General features: G+C 37.8%; 1 protein-coding gene across 1 annotated transcript; it reads left to right on the top strand.

Moving 5' to 3' along the window:
* Positions 1-327: 327 nt before the first annotated feature.
* LOC143892171 (FAD/NAD(P)-binding oxidoreductase family protein) lies at positions 328-20,531 on the top strand. Its single transcript, XM_077396618.1, has 10 exons — positions 328-484; positions 5,186-5,303; positions 8,779-8,878; positions 10,363-10,506; positions 14,395-14,453; positions 16,609-16,676; positions 16,769-16,820; positions 18,241-18,456; positions 18,535-19,137; positions 20,114-20,531. Exons 1-10 carry the CDS (start codon positions 477-479, stop codon positions 20,327-20,329), a joined length of 1,584 nt encoding a protein of 527 aa, XP_077252733.1. The 5' UTR covers positions 328-476; the 3' UTR covers positions 20,330-20,531.
* Positions 20,532-20,642: the final 111 nt, after the last annotated feature.

The following is a 20,642-nucleotide window of genomic DNA, read 5'->3' as shown; positions in this document are numbered from 1 at the left end:
AGTGGGTCCCAAATTTGATTGATCCAAGCCGTCAACTTTTGCTTTGGATTACCAATGGCCAATAATCAGATTAATAATCCAATCCTGGCCAATAAATCAGATCTACAGTCCAATCCCGAGTCCCTGACATAATTATATGTCATTTTTGTTTGTTAAAACACATGGATAGCCAAAATCTACGTATAATAAGTAACGGTTCACATTCAACAACAAACAATACATACTATTGGATTGGATGCTATTTTAGGCGATAATCGTGTTTTTTAGGCCAGAGAAGATACGAACCGAGGGTCTCAAATGAATGGTTCGGATCAATCAATGGTGGACCCACTATGCCGTAGTGGGCCCCCACGTTGTATTACAAAATTTACAATGTGGTCGCGCCCTACTGTATACCCCTTCGCTTCAAAAGGTTAAAAAATAAGAGAGAATCAGAAACCTAACTGTAAACCTCTCAGCTTCCTCAACCTCAGGATATGAACAGGCATGCTCTTCCCTCTTTCTTTCTTTCTCTTCCTTCTAAAATCTTTCAACTCCGCAGGCTTTATTCTCTTGTTTTTATTTCTTTGATCTTAATACATTTCATTTGACTGTTAGAATTCATACATTTCTCTGAGAACTTCTTTAAGTATCGATAACTTCGGCAGTCCTTGGGACTTAGGGTTTCTAAATCAGATAGATTAAATTTGTCCCATCAATGGTAAAATTATGTATTGTTGATTGGGTTTCACCCATATTACAGTAAGGGGGAGAAGATGATAAATGACTCAATGCTTTTAAAGACCAGACTGAAAAAGGGTATTGATTTGTTGCTGATTTTTTTTATTGGGCGGGGCGTCCCTGCGTTGCTAAGGAAAAAATGAGAAGAAATGGGAGGTGGGTATTCTCACAGATTGGTATATTAAATAGGATTTACAGTTAGTGTGGCAGAAACAAGTGGTTGGGGGTGTGCTTGTGTGTTTTTTATGTTGTTTCAAACATCATTTGTTATGTTGGAGAGGTAGATTGATTGTTGGATGTGATTGTGAGGTCCTTGGTAGTTGATCAGTTGTGTAGTTGAGGAGCAACGGAAGAAAAGATGAAGAGGAGCGCGTTAGTAATTTAACACCCCATTCAGAAGAACAGATAGAGAGGGCCTGTGGGATGCAGTTTCAAGGGCTGGGGATGTTGAAGCTGGCTTTACACGAAAGCGCTACATTAGAAAGGATCAATGGATTACCTTTGTTGACCGAAACTATAAGATATTGTTGGGATACTAAAGTGGAAGGTTTGCGAGGAGGGCAGGGAGTGGGAAGTTATAAATTCCGTTCCGTTCCAGCCGGAATTCTAGTTCCAGGCTGGAATCCGGAACGTGAACGGCCATATATTCCGTTCTGGTCATAATTCCGGTCCATCCCCGTTGTTCCGGCCAGAATTTCGGACAAAACAGGCGGAATGTGTTGTTTCGTTTGGAATTCCCCAAATCATGTTTTTTTTCATCTGTTCCTGTTTCTTCTTCATGGTTCTCTCCTCTTCTTCCTTTTTCTTCCTAAAATTTACATGTAAAGTCATTTATGCTCTGTTTGGTTGCTTGTAGATGGCTGGGAGAATAGGAGAAAAATAAGTCAAAGAGAATTAGACAAGAATGGAAGAGAATGGAAGATGGGGAGAATATTAGGAGGGAGATTTGCGAGTAGTGTTTGGTTGCGCGAGGAAATTAGCAGAAGATGTAGGGTGTCATTATCAAAATATAGGTGGAAGAGAGAGAGAGAGAGAGAGAGAGAGAGAGAGAGAGAGAGAGAGAGAGAGAGAGAGAGAGAAAAGAATAAGACAAGAATTTCTCCTAATTCCCCCATCAAATTTCTCCATTTTGGTGAAAAAATGGGAGAAGATTATCGGGGGGAACATCTCCGCCACGTAGGCGCCACCTAGGATAATAACCAATAATGATGTCTAGAAGTTGTCTAGTGGTCAAAGGTGTAAATGACAACCAAACATGCTTTTGGGAGATCTCTGGGAGATCTCATGCATTTGAAACTCCTACAATCCCCCCAAAACAAGCAACCAAACAAAGCATTAAGATTTACATGTAAATAAGGGAATACCCCCATTTGGATCTATTAAAAATTATTAAAAATAGTTTCAAGACCAAAATCTAAAACGATAAGAAGTCAACTTTCCAGTTCTAGTACAAAATTTGAAAAAAATGGGTTGGGTCAAAATCCTAACTTCCAAACGATTGGGTATTTTTCTAATTTTAAAAATTCATAAAATCTATCATGTCCAAACATTATTAAATCCCAAAAGTCTGGTAAAAAAATTCTCATAATTTGGTCTCAAATTTTTTTCATCTTGTCAGGCACTGGTCAACACATTGGTCAACATGTTGGTCAACACAGGCATTTCAGCTGATAGTGATATCCTTTAAGTAATTGTTGGATCTTCTACATATTTTGTTCAATTAATTGTTTCTTCTATTTTTCTTATAGTTTCTGATTTTTTTGGATTTTTTTTCATATTTTTAACTATTAAAAAAAATTTCCCTCCTCGTAGCGGAACGAAAAGTTTCGAACGAAATGCCACAAACGAAACGGACGAAACACCGAAACGTTCCGTTTTGGTAGCCAAAACGAGACGGCGAACGAAACGGAATTTATAACTTAGGTTAGTACTCATCTTGCATTCTGGTTGTATCTGAATGGTTTGACTAGAGTACTTAGTAATCTCTTGAAAGCTGAAGCTTATATATAGAATGGTGCAATTTTCATTGTTTGTGAGAAATAGCACCTCTAGGTTGGTCACTGTACTTCTAAACTTTGATGCATTCTTGTTACTGGGAGATTAGTTCAAGGATAAGGTTAAAAAAAAAGAAAAAAAAAGTTTAGAATAATTCCTCAAAGAAGGATGGTTCGCCTTAAGCCTTTCCTAAAAATAGAGATAGAAATCAGGAAAGCTTAGAGGTGTCTTAACACAAGTATGTTATGGACTTCTTTACAAATATGAAATGATGAACTTAAATTTATGCGATGCCTGATAGAAATGAACAAAAAACTCAAGGAGAATTAATGAAAAACCGTGAGGTAATGATATCAAATCATTTCACTATTGATTTATCCATTTGGACTTGTGATCCTTATAAGTCCTTTTTTTTAATGGTAAAGAGATTTCATTGAAGCAAATAGAGACCGAGAAGGTCCCTAACAGTACAACACCATAGTAAACTCTTGACAAAGAACAATAAAAGTACAATAATCGAGACACATTGATGATTACATGACAGCCAAAAGGTTAAAAACTCAGTTGAAAACAAGGTTTTGGTTGAAAATTCTCTAATAGCAACCCTCCAGACAGAGCCATAACAGAATTGCAATTGCAATTTGAAGTTCAAAATCACACTTGCATGAGAAATGGTTTGATCAAGAAGACTTACGTGTATATATTAGATAGAGAGGGTGTAGGCAGGGTGAGTGTCGAACTTTTCAATTTTCTTCCACCCTAGCCCTTCGATTATTGTACTTTTTTTTTTGAATGGTTTCTGTTATGGCTTTGGAGGATTGCTATTAGAGCATTTTCAACCAAAACCTTGTTTTCAACTGAGTTTTTAACCTTTTGGCTGTCATGTTATCATCAGTGTTTCAAATGCCTCCAATGTGTATTTTGTGGCTGATGATCTAGCTAAAGTAGGTGGAGAGGAGGATTGATTCATGGGGGACTTTTACCTAGTGTTTCAAAGCATGGACCCGAATGAGAACTCAACCACAATAAAAGGAATTAGGCTTGCACGAGCCAATGATTGATGTCGTCAATTTTTCACCATGTCAGGCGAGTCATAGGAGTTCTGATTGACTTGGTAGGGCAAAACTCAAACTCAAACTAGAATTCGGCCAAGGTAAAAGGTAGAGTCGACTTGGGCAAATTGATGATTGCCTCTGCGAGTATTTTAACAGTGCTTAGCCTGTATGCATTGATCTTTGAACCGTCATTTCTTTTTCTTGCCGATGCACTGTTATTTGCAAAATATTGGTACTGAATACATGGCCATGGAAATTTTAGCTTCATGCCTTGCCTGTTCATGCATGTTTGTTGTCTTCCGAGAGGCTAAAAGGGAAACTCCACGATTGACGCTGGGAGGTTTTAAACTGTGCTTTTACCATTGCTTGGCTTCTTTGGACTGTGAATCCTTTTTCTTGCTGATGCACTGTTATTTGCCAAATATTGGGACTGAATACATGGCCATGGAAATTTTAGCTTCATGCCTTGCCTGTTCATTCATGTTTGTTGTCTTCCGAGAGGCTAAAATGTCGAACTGAGCCACTGATCATGCTTAATATGGCCTTCGGCTAGTCTGGTCCATCATGCTCGAAGAAGACATTGAAGGTTTAAAATCTTGAAACTTGACTCAAGCTTTATGATGCTTGAGTCAGAGTTGGCTCAAATTTGGTTGAGTATTGGATTAATTGTTGCAAATGTAGATAACTCAAGCTATAAAGCAATGTTTAAAAATGCGAATGCTGGTCAAAATGCGCCCAAGAAAAATCCTTGTCGACTTGTCGTGGAGCGGCCAAGAACGCGGCTGACGCGGCTGAGTACTTGGTCATAACTCGGGAGAGTCAATACTTGTAGTCCGCTCATAAAGTTGAAGAATCAGTCCTCCGACATATTTTTGATGTGCAACATCAAAGATGAAAACTGTTTTACGTATCCCTCATGCTATTAGTGTGTTTTAGCTTCCTCAAGGCATCTCTAGCAACCCACGCCGCATTGCTTGGATGGAACAAATCCTTCATTTCCTTCACCAATTCATCCCATGTTGTGATTTGAGGGCGGCTCTTGTCCTTCGATCTTGTACGCCACCAAAGTTTTGCATACTCGAACTCCACCTTGTCCACATCCGGTGTCCGAATCACTTTGAAGTAGTTTTTATTGACTCTATAGGGCAAAATGCGGAATGCGGCCAAGGGAAGAGGGAGTTGACTCGGGGGAGTCCACGATGACACGTGGGATTTTTAAAACTATGATATAAACTAAGATGGATACGCTTGAAGAATTTCATACCCGCTTTAGCTATTTTGTTCTTTTTCGCTATTCACAATACATTTGGGTAGGTTGCATTTGCCAATCTATGGCCATTCCATTTTTTGTTGCAGGAGACATGGCTATTATGCTTGTTGTCTATTCTAACAATTTTTTTTTTAATGAAAATTAGGGTGATTCCAAGAAGAGCTGCAATCACTATCCCTACATGGAATCTTCCAAAGAAGACTTTTAGTAATGATGCATCTGGGGGTGGATCTAGTTCAGACCATCAGGTTCAACATAACAATGTAATAATATTCCTCATCACTTGAAGTTTGGTTCTCTTTTTACCTAACCTTGTTCATGTCTCGTTGTCTTGCTTTTAGTTCTTTTCTGCTAGCAAGCTATATTTTTGGTCTTAGGAGGGTATAATGGAACATAAAAGCTTCATTTTGATAAGTAACAAATTTATTTCTTAGAAAGGTGACGCATCCTTGAAAATAGAAGAATATTTGCTGCGTAAATAACTCAAAATATTTAAATAAAGTTAACTAGAACTGTGCCAACACTGTTTATGCTACAAGAAGAAACAAGATCAGGAAAAATTAAAACCTCAAAACATTAAAAAAAAAAAAACTGAAATACATCATCAATATTCCACTAAATCTTGGAATTCGTCCATAGAAGAGCTCTCATAACCCTAGCTAAACTCTCCCTAATGACTCTTTCCTAACATAAAACAAATTTCTAAATAAAAAAACTAGCTGCTGGAGACAAATCAGAAGTCAAGTCTTAAAACAGGGAAGAAGCCTCGTGGAAATAGGCACTCTTAGGAACCCTTCTAAACAACCCCTAAACTCCACTTTAATCTCCACTCTATATTATCATTTACTGACAACCTTTAATACCACTGTAACAACCCTTCCGTCAAGACATTGAACTAATATAACGACATAGAAAAGTAAGCAATTTAAAACTCTATTTTCTGTCATAATCTCATCGGTAAATCTAGTAAATCATAGAATCCAGCAAAATATACAATAACAGTTGTTGGTCTTAACCATTTTTTTTAGAGAAACAGGTGTTGATCTTAAAGAAATCCCCAAGACAAGATACACATCATTTAAAACGATACCATGGCACAAAGTTATGCCCTCTAGGAGGTCAAAATCTCTGGACGTGGCATGACTTGGATCATGCTTTACATCAAAAGGAAAGATACAAAAGCGCATATCACACAAACAAACTTGTGTGGCTACAACCAAGGTTTTAAATCTCGGTTTCGGTGATGACCGAAACCGAAACGTTTCGGTTTCGGTACGAAATTTCGGACAAAATCTTGTAAAAATTTCTGAAACGTTTCACCGAAATTTCCTAAACGTTTCACCGAAATTTCCGAAATTTCACCGAAATTTTACGGAAACGAAACGTTTCGGCCGAAATTTCCGAAACGTTTCGGCGAAGTTTGGTACTTTTCCGACTCACTGTGAATTTCGTTTCGTTTTCCACCGAAATCGAAATATTTCGGCCGAAATGAAACGTTTCGGCCGAAATTTAAAACCATGGCTACAAAATTGGGTTCTACTCACATTATTCAGCCTCATTTCGTTTCGGCCGAAATTTAAAACCATGGCTACAAAATTGGGTTCTACTCACATTATTCAGCCTCATCATTTGCTTCACGAAGGATATAAACAACAAGTGATCAACAAAGATAAAAAGAAACCTATAAAAAGCTTAGTGCTAAAGCTTTATGAGTTGTCCACCCGTTAATAGTGTTTAAGTCGCTATTTACTGTAAATGGATCGAAACCCAAGGTGACTTAAAATTCTAAGAACTTCCTTCAGGAACTTAAACATTTGCTACATTAGAATCCTTGCCTCAGATTCCCAAGATAGCTACTATTGAAATTCAACCTAAGGCACCCGAATGGGGGTCTACCATCTAGGAGATGGTCTTGTGAAATACAAAGTAGATTACTGCTTTCTATTCAGATCACTAAGGGGCCGTTTGGATACATGGATTTTAGAATCCGGGATTTCTTCAAAATTGAAGCTAAGAGACAAGAGAAGAAGCGGACCAGCCATTGTTTTTGACTTCTCACCCTTCTTTCCGTAAGCAAGAGAGTAGCAGATCCTCCCATATTTCCAGGTTTTAGAAATATCAGGATGTGGGAGAGATTTTTAAAACCTGATTTTCTTACTTAAAATCCAAGAAATGCTGTCAGGACACCATACAGCAGCTTGATCATGAATTTGGTGGGGTTGTGATCCCAAGGTATGTAGAGAATTTGGTGACTATTCATTCTTGTCAAGTGATCCTTGGTGGTAATGGGAGAAGCCGCCTTATCAAGGATTCTCAGTTTGCCTTTACTGTGCACCACTAATTACATTTGGCAGTTTACGATTTTACATTTTTAAACTGCCTAGAGTTAAATTTATGTTAAAAAATTAAGGTTATTTTGTATAACCATGTTTTAATTAGCATAATGTCATATAGTTCAAGACTCGTGAATAATTTGAAATGCTTTTTTGATAAACTTTGTCCTTTGATAAAACTTAAGTAGCATGATTGTTCCTGCTATGCATCTTGATCTAGACCATGTAAGTGCATAATTATCTAGAAATGATTGGTAAGATGGGACTTATACAGACTATGCATGACTAATTTAATTGTGGCCAAATTTGGAATTGAATATTTCATCTTGCCAAATGTGGAACACGCAAATTGCGTCCTCTTGGGCATACAGGTGTTTCTTTAGGGAATTGTGGTCATCCAAAAGTGGTAGTAGTATTCCTTGAATGTACTATGATTTATCGCAAATCAAAACGACCAGCCAGTTTATAGGCAAACAAACAATAGAGCCTCAAGTGAAATGACATGTGATGGCAATGAACTGATCACAATGCTCACCACCCCACATTGGAAGGGTTGACCTTTGTTGCCAAAAGTGCCATCTTGAAGTGGAGGTGGGGGGTCGATGCTTGCCTGGCTACCTAAAGCCTGCGTAGGGCTTAGGAGTCCACCTTAGATGCCTAACATTATTTTTTTAAATGTTGTACTCTTCCTTGATTATAGAAAAAAGAAACAAAGGTAAACACCTAGCCTAGCTACCAAAATTTTAATATTTCCTTAAGAGTTATACCTTTTTGGTATGTTACCATCCATCCCCTATGGGCATGTCTAGCAATCATGAAAAAATTTCCAAGAAGTCCATGTTTTCCCAATGAGAGAGGGGCAGGGAGCGCGGGAGAGGGAGAAGATTGGGAGGGCATGAGTGACTGTAGTGTGAGAAGTGTCTGAAAATAAAACTTCATGAGTAGTTATTTTTTTCTTGTTTTTCACCCCTTTCTCACGCTACCCACTCATGCTTTCTCAACTCTCTGCCCCTCTCTTATGACTAGGCAAACATGGACTGACTAGGCAAACATGGAAAAAAATTTCATGGTTGCCAAACATGCCCTAATAGTTTGTTTCTTCCTTTGTTTTGCACGTTTGCCTTTTCTGCATCCTTTGGTTTCACATTTTGACTTCATGAGCTAATATTGTATCATTCAACAAATATTTGGTCACACTTGACTTTCATGAATCAATTTTTTTAACACAAGTTGTGAGGATCTTTTAACTACTTATGATGTTAGCGTCATTGTTTTATATTTCTGGAAATGTTCTTATTTACATTCCCTTGCACCTTCTATGCATGGGACATCTTTGCTCAAAGAGTTCCATTCATTCCTATATGGAGAACATTTTTGTGCTGATTGGGTTCCTTTGAATCTGTAGGGGCACGAAGAGAAGCTTGATGTGACAAATAATGTTGATCAGTATGACATTGCTATCATTGGAGGAGGCATGGTTGGAATGGCACTTGCTTGTGCTCTGTGTAAGTATTGTTGTTGGATTATATATTTCATTCATCAGTCACATCTACCATCTAATTGTCTTATTTTAGTGCTGAAGTGTTGGATGATCGATGCTTGTCGAACTAACTTGCCATTGGAAAAAAAAAACATGTTAGACTAACTTGTATACATGTTTTGTTTGCCATATTCGGTTTTGTTTTTTAGACCTGCTATCTGCTTGATGATGTATATACTTTCAATTTAACTACACGGTGCCTTGACTAGGCTTTCAAAACCCTGAGATTCTCTTTGCTCGTTTATGAGGATCAAATTTGAGAATTCATCCCTTAATGTGTCACTCGTGTGAGAGATAAAAGGTTTCTTCTTTTCTTTTATTCTTCTTTTACTTTCTGTTTGATTACAGCCATACATTTTCTTCGATAAGATCTTTCATGATTTGTTGGGGTTGAAAGATTAGCAACACTTAACTCTTTTATTGGTTGACAGTGTTTTATGTTTGGCACTTGGCATCTTGTAATCTGACATAAATGAGTTTTCAGTTTCAAGATTAGATCTGGATATCTGTTTAAGCCTTGAAATTGTTCGTATATTTATACAGTTTCAATGTTTTGAATGTAAGTTCACATTTATTTGTGAAGATTTTACTAGATTTTATGGAGAGCATCAAATCAGGTTTATCACCCTCCTTGTTGGTGTGCTTCTGTGTGTATTTCATGCAATAGGCTGTTGCCTGCGATATGTTGTGTCTTTTAAAGGATTAAAATTCACCTGTGCGATGACAGGTATCTTCAAGTTGTGTTTGTGAGGTTGAGTGGCACAAATTATGCCTCATAGGCATGCCATATGAAAATTTTCATTAGTTGTAAGGAGCTATGTGGTACTCTGTCAAACTACCCAACTTTACATGTGAAGCAAATACGGAAATGCTACGACAGTGTGATTGGTCGCAGCACTTCAAAAAAAAAAGGACTGTGATTGGTCATTGAAATTCATTAATTCAATATAAGACTGAGTATCAATTTGTTAGTCTATGAAATTAATGCTTGGCAAATTCTGCAGCTGATAATATCGCTTTCTGCTGCTTCTTTGTTGGCTCTTATTTGACCTGTTTGCTTTTCTTGTTCGGACCATCTCAGTCTCCTTGTAGCTTCTTTTCATTTATGCGTTTGGCATTTATGAAAAGAACGGATTGACTATTTTGATGGCAATATTGAATGATTGACAATAGTGTGAAGGTTAGCATAGCATTTCACATGTAATTGTGACTGGTCATTATTTTCTGGCTCTCCCTCCATGACCAGGGAGTTGCTTGCATAGAATGTTAAGATTGTAAACACTAATCATGAAACTGTTCTTAGGATTCAACCAAGCACTTGTGACTACAAACAACTAAGCAATATATGTTTTTAATGGTGAAAAGGTTAACATTTGCATGTCACATTTTGATTTTTTAATTCGTTATGACCAAATTATTATATATTTTCCTTGTTTTGTGCATTTGCAGCAAGCATGCCCTTGACAAAACAATTGAATATTGCCATTATCGATAGCAATCCTGCCTTGGGAGTGAGAGATTTCAAGAAGAAAGATGACCTTCCTGATCCAAGGGTCAGTACAGTGACTCCTGCAACTATTTCTCTTTTCAAAGGTATTATGGTTTGACACCACTGTCATTTCTTTAATATATTAAAGCAATCATTTTATTGGACTACTCTACCTGAGTTTTTTTTCCATTTGAAATCCTTCTTTACCAAAATTCTAGTCTATGCAACATGTGCTTTGTAAGTTGTAATGTTGGAAAAAGAACTTGAAGGGCTTGGTCTATGAAGATATGGATTCCTTTTCTTTTCTTTTCTTTTTATTTTTGAAATGGAGCCACGTTAGATGAATTAAATGAATAAGACAAAATCTAAGCCTATGTGGCTGCACTCTTATGCAACAACCCTTCCAGGAAATGCCTTCTGCAATGGTCCCTAGCAAACACCTTTTAATGTGGCTTCCTCTTAAGCATGGGATATTATTAAAGCCTTATGCAACAGCCGTTCTGGGAAATGCCTTCTTCGATGGTCCCTAGCAAACACCTTTTAATGTGGGTTCCTCTTAAGCATGGGATATTATTAAAGCCTAGACCATGATTGGTTACTTTTGCCTTGTACCATGGACTCCATCATGCTGAGGTATGAGTCGGTCTTGCCATCAGTCGTTTTGTTCGAATACAGGATTTCTTCAGCTTTCTTCCATTGTTATAGTTATGGTCCTTATGGATTCCACTGGTTTGAATACTTGTATGATGCCATTCTGTAGGATTCTATTGAGAAACATCTTGCTGGTGTGTTTGAGATGGAGGGTTTCTCTTATTGCAAGCCTTTGTCTCCTTTGCTGGGCTGAAATCTGAGGATTATATTCTCTTCATTTATCTATCTTTATGATCACCTTGGGAGATTTTTTTTTGGGTAATTGCAAGCAGAAAAGCTTATGAATAATAAGGAAATGTTGGAAAGGTAGAAAACTATATTGTTGGTTGTTTACTGTATAACACCCATATGCTAGTAAATGGGTCAATAAAGACCTTAACCCTTCTTAGAGAGAGGGAGTTGTATATGTTAATTGTGCAGAGAGGCTAGAGGTTCGTCTGAGGGAAAAGCTTATGGATAATAAGGAAATGTTGGAAAGGTAGAAAACTATATTGTTGGTTGTTTAGTGGATTACACCCATATGCTAGTAAATGGGTCAATAAAGACCTTAACCCTTCTTAGAGAGAGGGAGTTGTATATGTTAATTGTGCAGAGGGGCTAGAGGTTCGTCAGAGCTTGGTAGATGGTTCAAGAGGAGTAAAGAGTGGAATCCATCCCCAGATTCAATGGTTGGGTTGGGTCATTATAGCTGTGCTGGTTGCGGTTTCATCAACTTCAACTATTTAAATTTTCTAGGAAATATTGCAACGGATGGTTCTCCATTGCAATTAAAAGAAGAAACACTTCAGGTCCGTAGAGAAGAACAATAGGAACAACAAAATGCTCAAAGGGAATTGATGGTAGATATTTGATGGCCTCTCCTTCAAGGATTGTGCGGAGTTCTCTGGATGGCCTTGCAAGGCAGGGCATGGAGAGAACACAAAAACTTCCTTTGAAAGTTAAGGTTGATGAGATCTAGGTAGCACGTAGGGAAGTTTTTTTTCTGGCTAACTTCCTGATGTGTCACGCATGCAAGGGTATCTAGTTGTCAAAAATCAAAGCTAGGATAAAAGGGTGTGGAGTTCGATCGTCAGGGCCCCTTTAGAAGATCAAGGCGCGCGCGCATGTGTGTTTTTAGGGTGGGGGACCCTTTTTCATTTTTTCATCAAAGGCTGATGTGAGGTGGGTTCTTGAGATCAAATAAAGTGTTTATTGGGCCCCTTTATGAAGTTTGCAGATGGGTGGGAGCATATATCATTTCTTTTTGGACTTTTGGTGACGATTCTATGATGTAACCCTGCATGCTTCGGGTATCAAAATCCTCATCTCTTTGAGGAAATGTCAATGCTTGATGCTAAAAATCAATCATAGAGTGCTGGCTGTTTGGAGTTCGTTAGGGTAAATACAGGGTCCAAGAAACCTTTAAGCCTCTAGAATCAATCGAGCTCATGGTAATGATGTTTACTCTTTGATGATGTGCAGGAAAGGCAGAGAGTTCTCTTTTTGTCTTTATAGAAGAGTTGGAGGGAATTAGAGGAATTCATAAGGACCTTCCGAAGGGTGAATTTGATTAGGCCCCAGCCCATCAGATTTTCATGCTATTATGAGTGATGTTGGTTCCCAATGTTTGCTCAACTTGTGTTGAAGAATTGAATCCATCCTCTTAAACGACATGCAAGGAGGGAAATGAGAAATGGAGGGGTATTCGTCCTTGATTATTGGTGTCTCATCGATGGCACGAGTAGTACTTGTCAATGATTCTTTGGGACCTTCTGCAAGTGAGCATGTTATCTAGGTTGTGGAACACCAATTTGTTGTGGTGGCTGTTGAGAATTCAGAAGACAAATAGGGTTCACTAGAGGCTCAAGAGGGGTCGGTGTGAGGGTAAAAGTCTCACACCATACTTCTGTACAAGATATGTCTTTTGTTCCTTACTCTTCTTCTCTTCTTGTCATTTAAGTTTACAAGAATCTCGATCCATGAGGATAGTTTGGGTGGGTTCATAGCCGTCCTTGAAGATCCAAGGGTTTGGTCTCCAGATGCTTAAGGTGTTTTTTTAGTTATTCGGGTTCTTCTAATGGAGAGGAATCCTATTTCTTTTGGGGGGAAAATCTTTGGAAGCCCCAATTACTTGTAAATTCCAATTTATTTGTTGGAGAAGATCAGCACTTACTATATCTTGAAGCGAAAAAGTTTTAGGTGCTTTGGATAGAGGAATCATCCATTGGAAATGATCGAGATTTGGAGCGAGGTCCTTAGGTGGTTCAGCTTGCATTGGGTTTTTGGCTTCCTTTTATCATATTTTGGTGAAGTGAAGGTCTCGACATCTGGATTCGAGTGATATCGTTTGGTTATGATGTTGTATGTGGTAGCTTGCGTCTTTTTGAAGGACAAACAAAATTTTTGGAAGGATTATTGTTGGAATGAAGGGTTTGGCTTTTCCTTGGGTACTTACTTGGAAATAGTTTTTTGGGAGTTTCGGCCCAAAGCCTGTATAGAAATTGGAGCTAATCATCTCTGGTAAAATACGTGTGGAGAAGCCCAAAGGGGAAGTCACTCCATTATCAGTGATCTGGTTGAACTTTGATGTGAGTTTATTGGTGTGAAGGCATAGGGGGAATGTTTTGTAATGTGTAAGGTGATGTTATCACGTCCATTTTTGGAACTGATAGGCTTAAAGAATTTGAATGAATCCTAAGCTGAAACCCCCTTGCCGATCTTCAATTGTTCTTTGAAGAGCTTGTAGGGAGCTTATGCATGAAGGGCAATTCCTTCAACGTCATATCTTGAACCTTTTGTCGCAGCTCAGATCTGTGGCGTACTGGCATGTAGCCTGTCGCGGATAGAATCTTGGATTTTTTGTAGTAACAAGGAAATCCCCTTCTTTGCTTGGAGGGGCCAATGAGATGGTAAGACTACTAGGCCAACAAGTGGGTTCATAGGACTAAGTTAGTTGTGGAACAACCTCCTGCCTCTCATAACCTGTTTTGCTTCTCACATTTTTAATGTGATTTCCACTATCATTACCAAATAAAAGAAAAAAAGAGATGGATGTATTTGTTATGGTTTTCAATATCCTTATGTTGGTTCTTGTTAAAGTTGTGTGTGCGTGTGTCCATGTGGGTTGGCAACTCATGATTATGATTCTAAACTTTCTTATGACCTTGTATACTAGTTTTATATCTTCCAAATTGCAGCTTTTCTTATTATTAGTGGGTTTTCCTCTTTGACTGAATAGGAAATAGTTTTTTCATTAACAATGGTATAATGACATTAATGTGAAGCTATCATTGGATTTTTTCTCTTTCCCAAAAACATTTTTTTATGGATTGAATAATTGATCCTTTGCTTTTACTCTGTAGATCTTGGTGCTTGGCAGTATGTTCAACAACAAAGGCATGCATTTTTTGATAAGATGCAGGTTAGTATCTGCATTTGTTATGATCACATTATTTTAAGCTTCCTACTTTTCAATATCACCAAATGGCCTTTTTTATTGATGTTTTTTTTTTTGAATAGTAACTGATTTCATTAAAAAGGGAAAAACCGAGAAAGACCCCCCACGTGCCCCACTAAACAAGCATACCACAAAAGAAAGAAAAAAAATACAAAAAATGAAATTAAAGAGGCAGAAAGTCAAAAAGCTCCAAAGCCTGCTTCACACCTCCATCTTTAGCCAACTTGTCAGCTACTTCATTAGCTGATCTTCTTACATATGGATACGCCATAGAGCACCCAACTGAAATATCCTTTATTTCATCGAAAAAATGAAGAAATCTCCAAGGAGGAACCAACGAACCCTTAAGCCACCTAATGACATTTATCGAGTCTCCTTCCACAATAGTGCTCGCCATCCTCTAACTCTCTAGGATCAACAAGCCTTGATATGCTGCTCTAAAACTTCAGCTTTGTTTGAATCAGCTACACCGATAGGCCCGGAAAAAGCCTGCAAAACTTCACCAGATGAATTCCTCAAAGCACCTCCAATCCTAGCTAGACCACCGGGATTACCCAAGCTTGACCCATCAAAATTCAACTTGTAAAAGCCAATAGGTGGATTGACCCACTTCTGTAAAATTACAGAATTGGGTGCTCGACTGTTGCAAACCACTCTCCACCCCTCCCCCAAGTCGTAAGCCGATACGAATTTGAAAATTGGCAGCGCCCTTGCCCAGGAAATCGATAACTCAACTACCTTAATATATAAATAGTAAGAAGAATTTGCACGACCTTCGAAAATCCTATTATTTCTTTCCATCTATAGAACCCACATCGTGGCCAATAAAGAAATCGACCACAAAACCTTCCATATTCAACCTTCCCTTTTTTATTGATGATTTTAAGCAATAAATTATTGCTTTTTTAAATGGTGAAGCTTTATTAAAACGTGCAAAGCTCAAAAGCAGCCGAAACGGTAAAAAAAACAGCACCCTAAAAGAAGGAAAGGAACAACAAACAAAAAACCTGAAGGTGGAAGAAATTCAAAAGTTTATAGCCCCTATCTAGCCACCTCGGACCGAACAAACTAGTCTGCCTCACTAGTTTAACATATTATTTTAAGCTTCCTATTTTTCAAGGGAATTGCTAGCGTCCATCGCAAAAGGCATTTCGCCGCTGGTCTGTCGCACGCCAGACCTGCCACCTCGTGAATGGAGACAAAAGCTGTTGTCTTCATTCACAAGGTGGCTGGTCTGTCGGCTGGTCCGACATGCGACAGACCAGCCGTGAAATGCCTTTTGCGATGGACCTTAGCAAATCCCATTTTCCAATATTGCCAAATGACCTTTTTTATTGATGGTTTTAAGCAATATATAACTTCATTTTTAAATTGTGAACCTCTATTAAAAAGTGCAAAGCTCAAAAGCGGCTAAGATGGTGAAAACAACAGCCAAACAGAAAGGGAAAGAACAACAAATAAAACACCTCAAGGAGGAATAAACTCAAAAGTCTACAGCCATATCTAGCCACCTCAGATCGAGCAAACTAGTCCGCCTCACTAGTTTTACATATTATTTGAAGCATCTATTTTTCAACATCACCAAATGACCTTTTTTATTGATTATCTTAAGCAATATATAACTGCTTTTTGAAATGGGGAAGCTTTATTAAAAAGTGCAAAGCTCGAAAGCGACCGAGTTGGTGATAACAACACCCAAACAGAGAGGAAAAGAACAACGAATAAAACACATATTGCTTTCCCTTTTCTGCCATGTTGTGGCCTTATGCCTTCTTCTGCATTAGCTGCCTTCCTGATGGGCATTGTGTTGATTTAGTTGCCTTGTGTTTCTATTGTTTCACGATTCTGTCTGTTTTGACAAAGATGCGTTTATTTTGTTTATAGGTTCTTCAAGAATTAACTTTAATTCCTGCATGTCCCTGATATCTGTGTTCTCAGTTTGCTCTATTTAGCTTTATAAAATGTCATATAACAGTAGCCTATACACATTTACTTTATTTTATTTAACATTCCATTGGGGTGCTTGGTTTTGAAGCTTGACTAACTGTACCTAATTGAGGAATTACTTTTGATGCATCTTGTAACTATTTCCTTTCACACACATACTCTTTTTTCATAGGTTTGGGATTACACTGGATTGGGGTACACAAGATACAATGCAAAAGATGTAGGTAAAGAAATACTAGGGTAAGAACCTAGATATGAGGTGTGACTATGTTTTTATTCTTGTCAAGATCCTATGGATGGATAATCCTTGTGGATACAAATGTCTGTTGTAGGTGTGTGGTGGAGAATAAGGTGCTTCATTGGTCTCTTTTGTCATGCCTACAGGTATTTAATCCACCACACTTATCTACTCATTTTTTCTTTATTTCCTAGTTGCTTTGATTTCTTTTTTCTTTTGTTTACATATTTTCCACTATAATTAGCTGACCGTGTACATTTTGTGAAGTTTCCTTGAATTGGAAAACAACGAGCATAAGAAGAGAGAATTAGTCAAACAAACCACACAAATAGTTAGGAATGATGAGTTCAAGTCACACCTCACAACTTGTCTCCTCCCCTTTATATTACTCATATAAACCAAATTACATAAAGAACCATGAGTTGTACACAAAACTGATATGGGCTTAACAGTAAATTTCTTAACTTATATACACTAACACACACACACACACATGTGTGTGTGTGTGTCATGTACAATAAAAGGAGCTGCACATATACATGCCACAATCATGTATATAAGTGATACATAAAGCTAAAATTGATGGGTCACGTTGAGTTAGAATGTTCATATTAAGCTTGATTGTGAATTAATGGAGAATAATAGAAGGAGCTGCACGACTTATATACATGCCACAATTGTGTATATAAGTGACACATAAAGCTAAAATTGATGGGTCATGTTGAGTTAGAATGTTCATATTAAGCTTGATTGTGAATTAATGGAGAATAATAGAATAGTTCTCATTAATCCCAGATTTTAGTTAAAAGGCCTTATATACAAGGGAGGCAAGTAGAATTGGTAAAAGAAGAGATAAATGCTCCTAACAAAAAAACGAAAGATAAGAAGATGATATACAGACATAATTATCCCTCGTTCCTCCACAACAAGAGCACAGTACTGTAATAAATTGGGGCCTGCAAGTGCAATTGAAATTTTTATTTCTATATGCATTTGCCTTTTAAAGTTTGAGGCAGGAATATATTGAGAATTGAGATACTATGAATAAGTATAGCATAAATGTGATTGGCAACATATCTTTCCAAAAAATAAAAGTGATTAGCAACATTTCTCTCTCTCTTATTACTACTATCTTGCACCCTGCATCTGTATGTTTAGGTAGTGTAATCTATCCGTACCTGATATTTTTTAAGACTGCGAGTCATAGTACCAGAAATATTCTCCTTTAACTTTGCAATATGCAGTTCAACTTCTTATTTGATATATGGTATTTGCTAATTATAAGTTATAACTCAATGACATTCAATCTGCAATCAGTAATAAGTTGTTCCAAAGGATCATAAGAACTTGGATGACAATTTTTTAGCTTCTATGTGAGCCAGAATCGTACTTTATATGTTCTCTCATCTTCCATTTAAGCTTATTGTGTGAAATGGAGATATAAATAATTAAAGTTAGCTCATTTGATATTCCTTGTTTCTTGTATTTTTATAAAACCGGTTCCTCAATTCCATTTTATTGCATCGTTTGACACCTTTTTTGAGAGCTAAAGAAACTAGATAGCAGAATGCAGATTTCCAGACGACGATCTACCCTGCAAGGTTGACCTCAATGATTTTAAAGTCACACTCTCCTTCTGTAGAGAAGGGCTTTCAGCCATCCAACCTGAAGGACACACCATCAGGAACGACAGTGTACAGTGATATTCTACAACAAAGACATCGTGGATGTTTAGCAAAGTTGGAACTGAGTGATGGCAAAAGCCTCTATGCAAAATTGGTGGTAATTATCAATGCAGCTTGTGTCATTTCTTATTCAATATGTGGATTGATGTGAAATTAACTTATTGAGGTATTTCAGGTTGGAGCTGATGGTGGCAAGTCACGAGTCAGGGAGATAGCAGGACTCAAAACAAGTGGATGGAACTATTCTCAGAATGCAGTCATTTGTACTGTTGAGCACACTATAGAAAACCAGTGTGCATGGCAGAGGTTTCTGCCTGATGGTCCCATTGCACTTTTACCGGTGGGTGACAGATTTAGCAATATTGTTTGGACAATGAGCCCAAAGGGAGCATCAGACCACAAATCAATGAGCGAGGATGCTTTTGTTAAGTCAGTAAACCATGCTTTGATTTATGGATATGGTCCTCATCCTCAGTCAGGCGTTCTTGGTCAGTATGGGGATAGATTTTCTTGGGTTACAGGAGGGATGACATCATCCGCAATTGAACGCTTTGAAATTCCGCCCAAAGTTGTTAAGTTGGCATCGGAAAGAATGGCATTTCCTCTATCACTAATGCATGCTAGTGATTATGTGGCACATCGTGTGGTGCTTATTGGTGATGCGGCTCACACTGTTCATCCTTTAGCTGGCCAAGGAGTTAATCTAGGTTTTGAAGATGCATTTGCTCTTTCAAAGGTCATTGAAGAAGGCATCATGGCAGGTGCTGATATTGGGGAGGTAATTCATCCATCTCTAGCATGTCTTTACATATGAATAGTGTTTTCCTTAATTGAAGAATTACTTGCGGTGGAATATTCTTTTGTTGGATAAATCATTCAATTAGATTATGCGTGTGGAAGCAAATTTGTATGAATGAACATTTAACAAGATCTATCTAATTTTATCTACATTTTGAAGTTTTAAGAATCAACCTTTCAGTGTAGGGTTAGCCACTATTTCCCATTACTTGGTAACAGTAACTCTTGTGTTGCACATGCACATGTGTGGGTCTGGATGTGGATGTGGATGTGGATGTGCCTGTGCTGTCTGTGTGCAGGCAGTCACGCATGTCCGTGTGTGTCTAAATGCTGGCAAGTTTTAAATACATGTAATATTTTTTTGTTGAGAAAACACATTTTTATTCTTCAAGCTATAGCAGAAATACAAACAGGCCACATAGGCCCATACAGAAACAGAATAAGAAATTGAAGCATAGGATTGAGATTGCTCCTCATATAAGTCTTCACGACTTGACCCCTGCTTTTGCCACAGAATCAGTGACCTTGTTAGCCTCTAAGTGCATGCTGGAATGTATATTTCATTAATCTTGAGAGGTTGATGATTTTTTTAGGCACCATGGACCCCTACGGTTTCCACCTCCACTAGATAGCGTTCTTTGAGTCACTTTCCACAATGAGATGATCATCAAACTGAGAACAGAAAATTCTCCACCCAGCTGAAGCGCCTTTGCTTCCCACATGGAAAAAGCCTCTATCATTTCTAAAAACACACTCAATACCTGTGGTGCTGCCAATATGCTGGAATGCAAATATGTAAATGTTGAAATTCACTTCTCTTGGAATTTGATATAAATGTATTAAAATCTCAAGACCTTCTGAATCATGGTAAATACTTGATCTGATAATCATCTTCTGGTTTTGCTTATGTTGTAGAGTTACTTATTTTATTCCATGTCCTGTGTTTAAACATGTAGCTCTCTCTATTAAAGAAATATGAGAAGGAGAGGAAGCCAGCAAACATTGTGATGATGGCGATCCTAGATGGTTTTCAGAAGGCATTCTCTGTCGATGTCGGACCCGTCAATCTTTTACGAGCTGCGGGTTTCCATGGAGCTCAATATTTTGGACCACTCAAGAAGAGCATAATCTCTTATGCTACAGGTGAGCAGAAATGGCCATTGTTCTTTTGATATATGAAATAAACATCCCTTCTTCCTCCGCACACCTTGTATAGAAAAAATGAGTACTTAGATTTCTAGCATCATAATGATGGAACTTTACATTGGAGGAAAAATTGTATGATGTGTACTAATCTTTATTATGCCACAGATTTCTTGCACTCAATTGTTGATTTTTTTTTGGAAAATGCTATGGAAATTCAGAGTGACTGGATACTTGCCCCGTGGAGTGGAGAATTTTTTTTTTCCATTAACATTGTAATTATCTTTTAATTTATATTAGATTAAAAGAACGAAAGGGGAAAAACGGTGATATGGAGTTTCT

This window comes from Tasmannia lanceolata, unplaced genomic scaffold (assembly GCF_043159265.1).
Source record: "Tasmannia lanceolata isolate RefF3 unplaced genomic scaffold, GAP_Taslan_0.1 ptg000015l, whole genome shotgun sequence".
NCBI classification, from domain to species: domain Eukaryota; kingdom Viridiplantae; phylum Streptophyta; class Magnoliopsida; order Canellales; family Winteraceae; genus Tasmannia; species Tasmannia lanceolata.
This window is presented reverse-complemented; position numbering and strand designations above follow the sequence as displayed.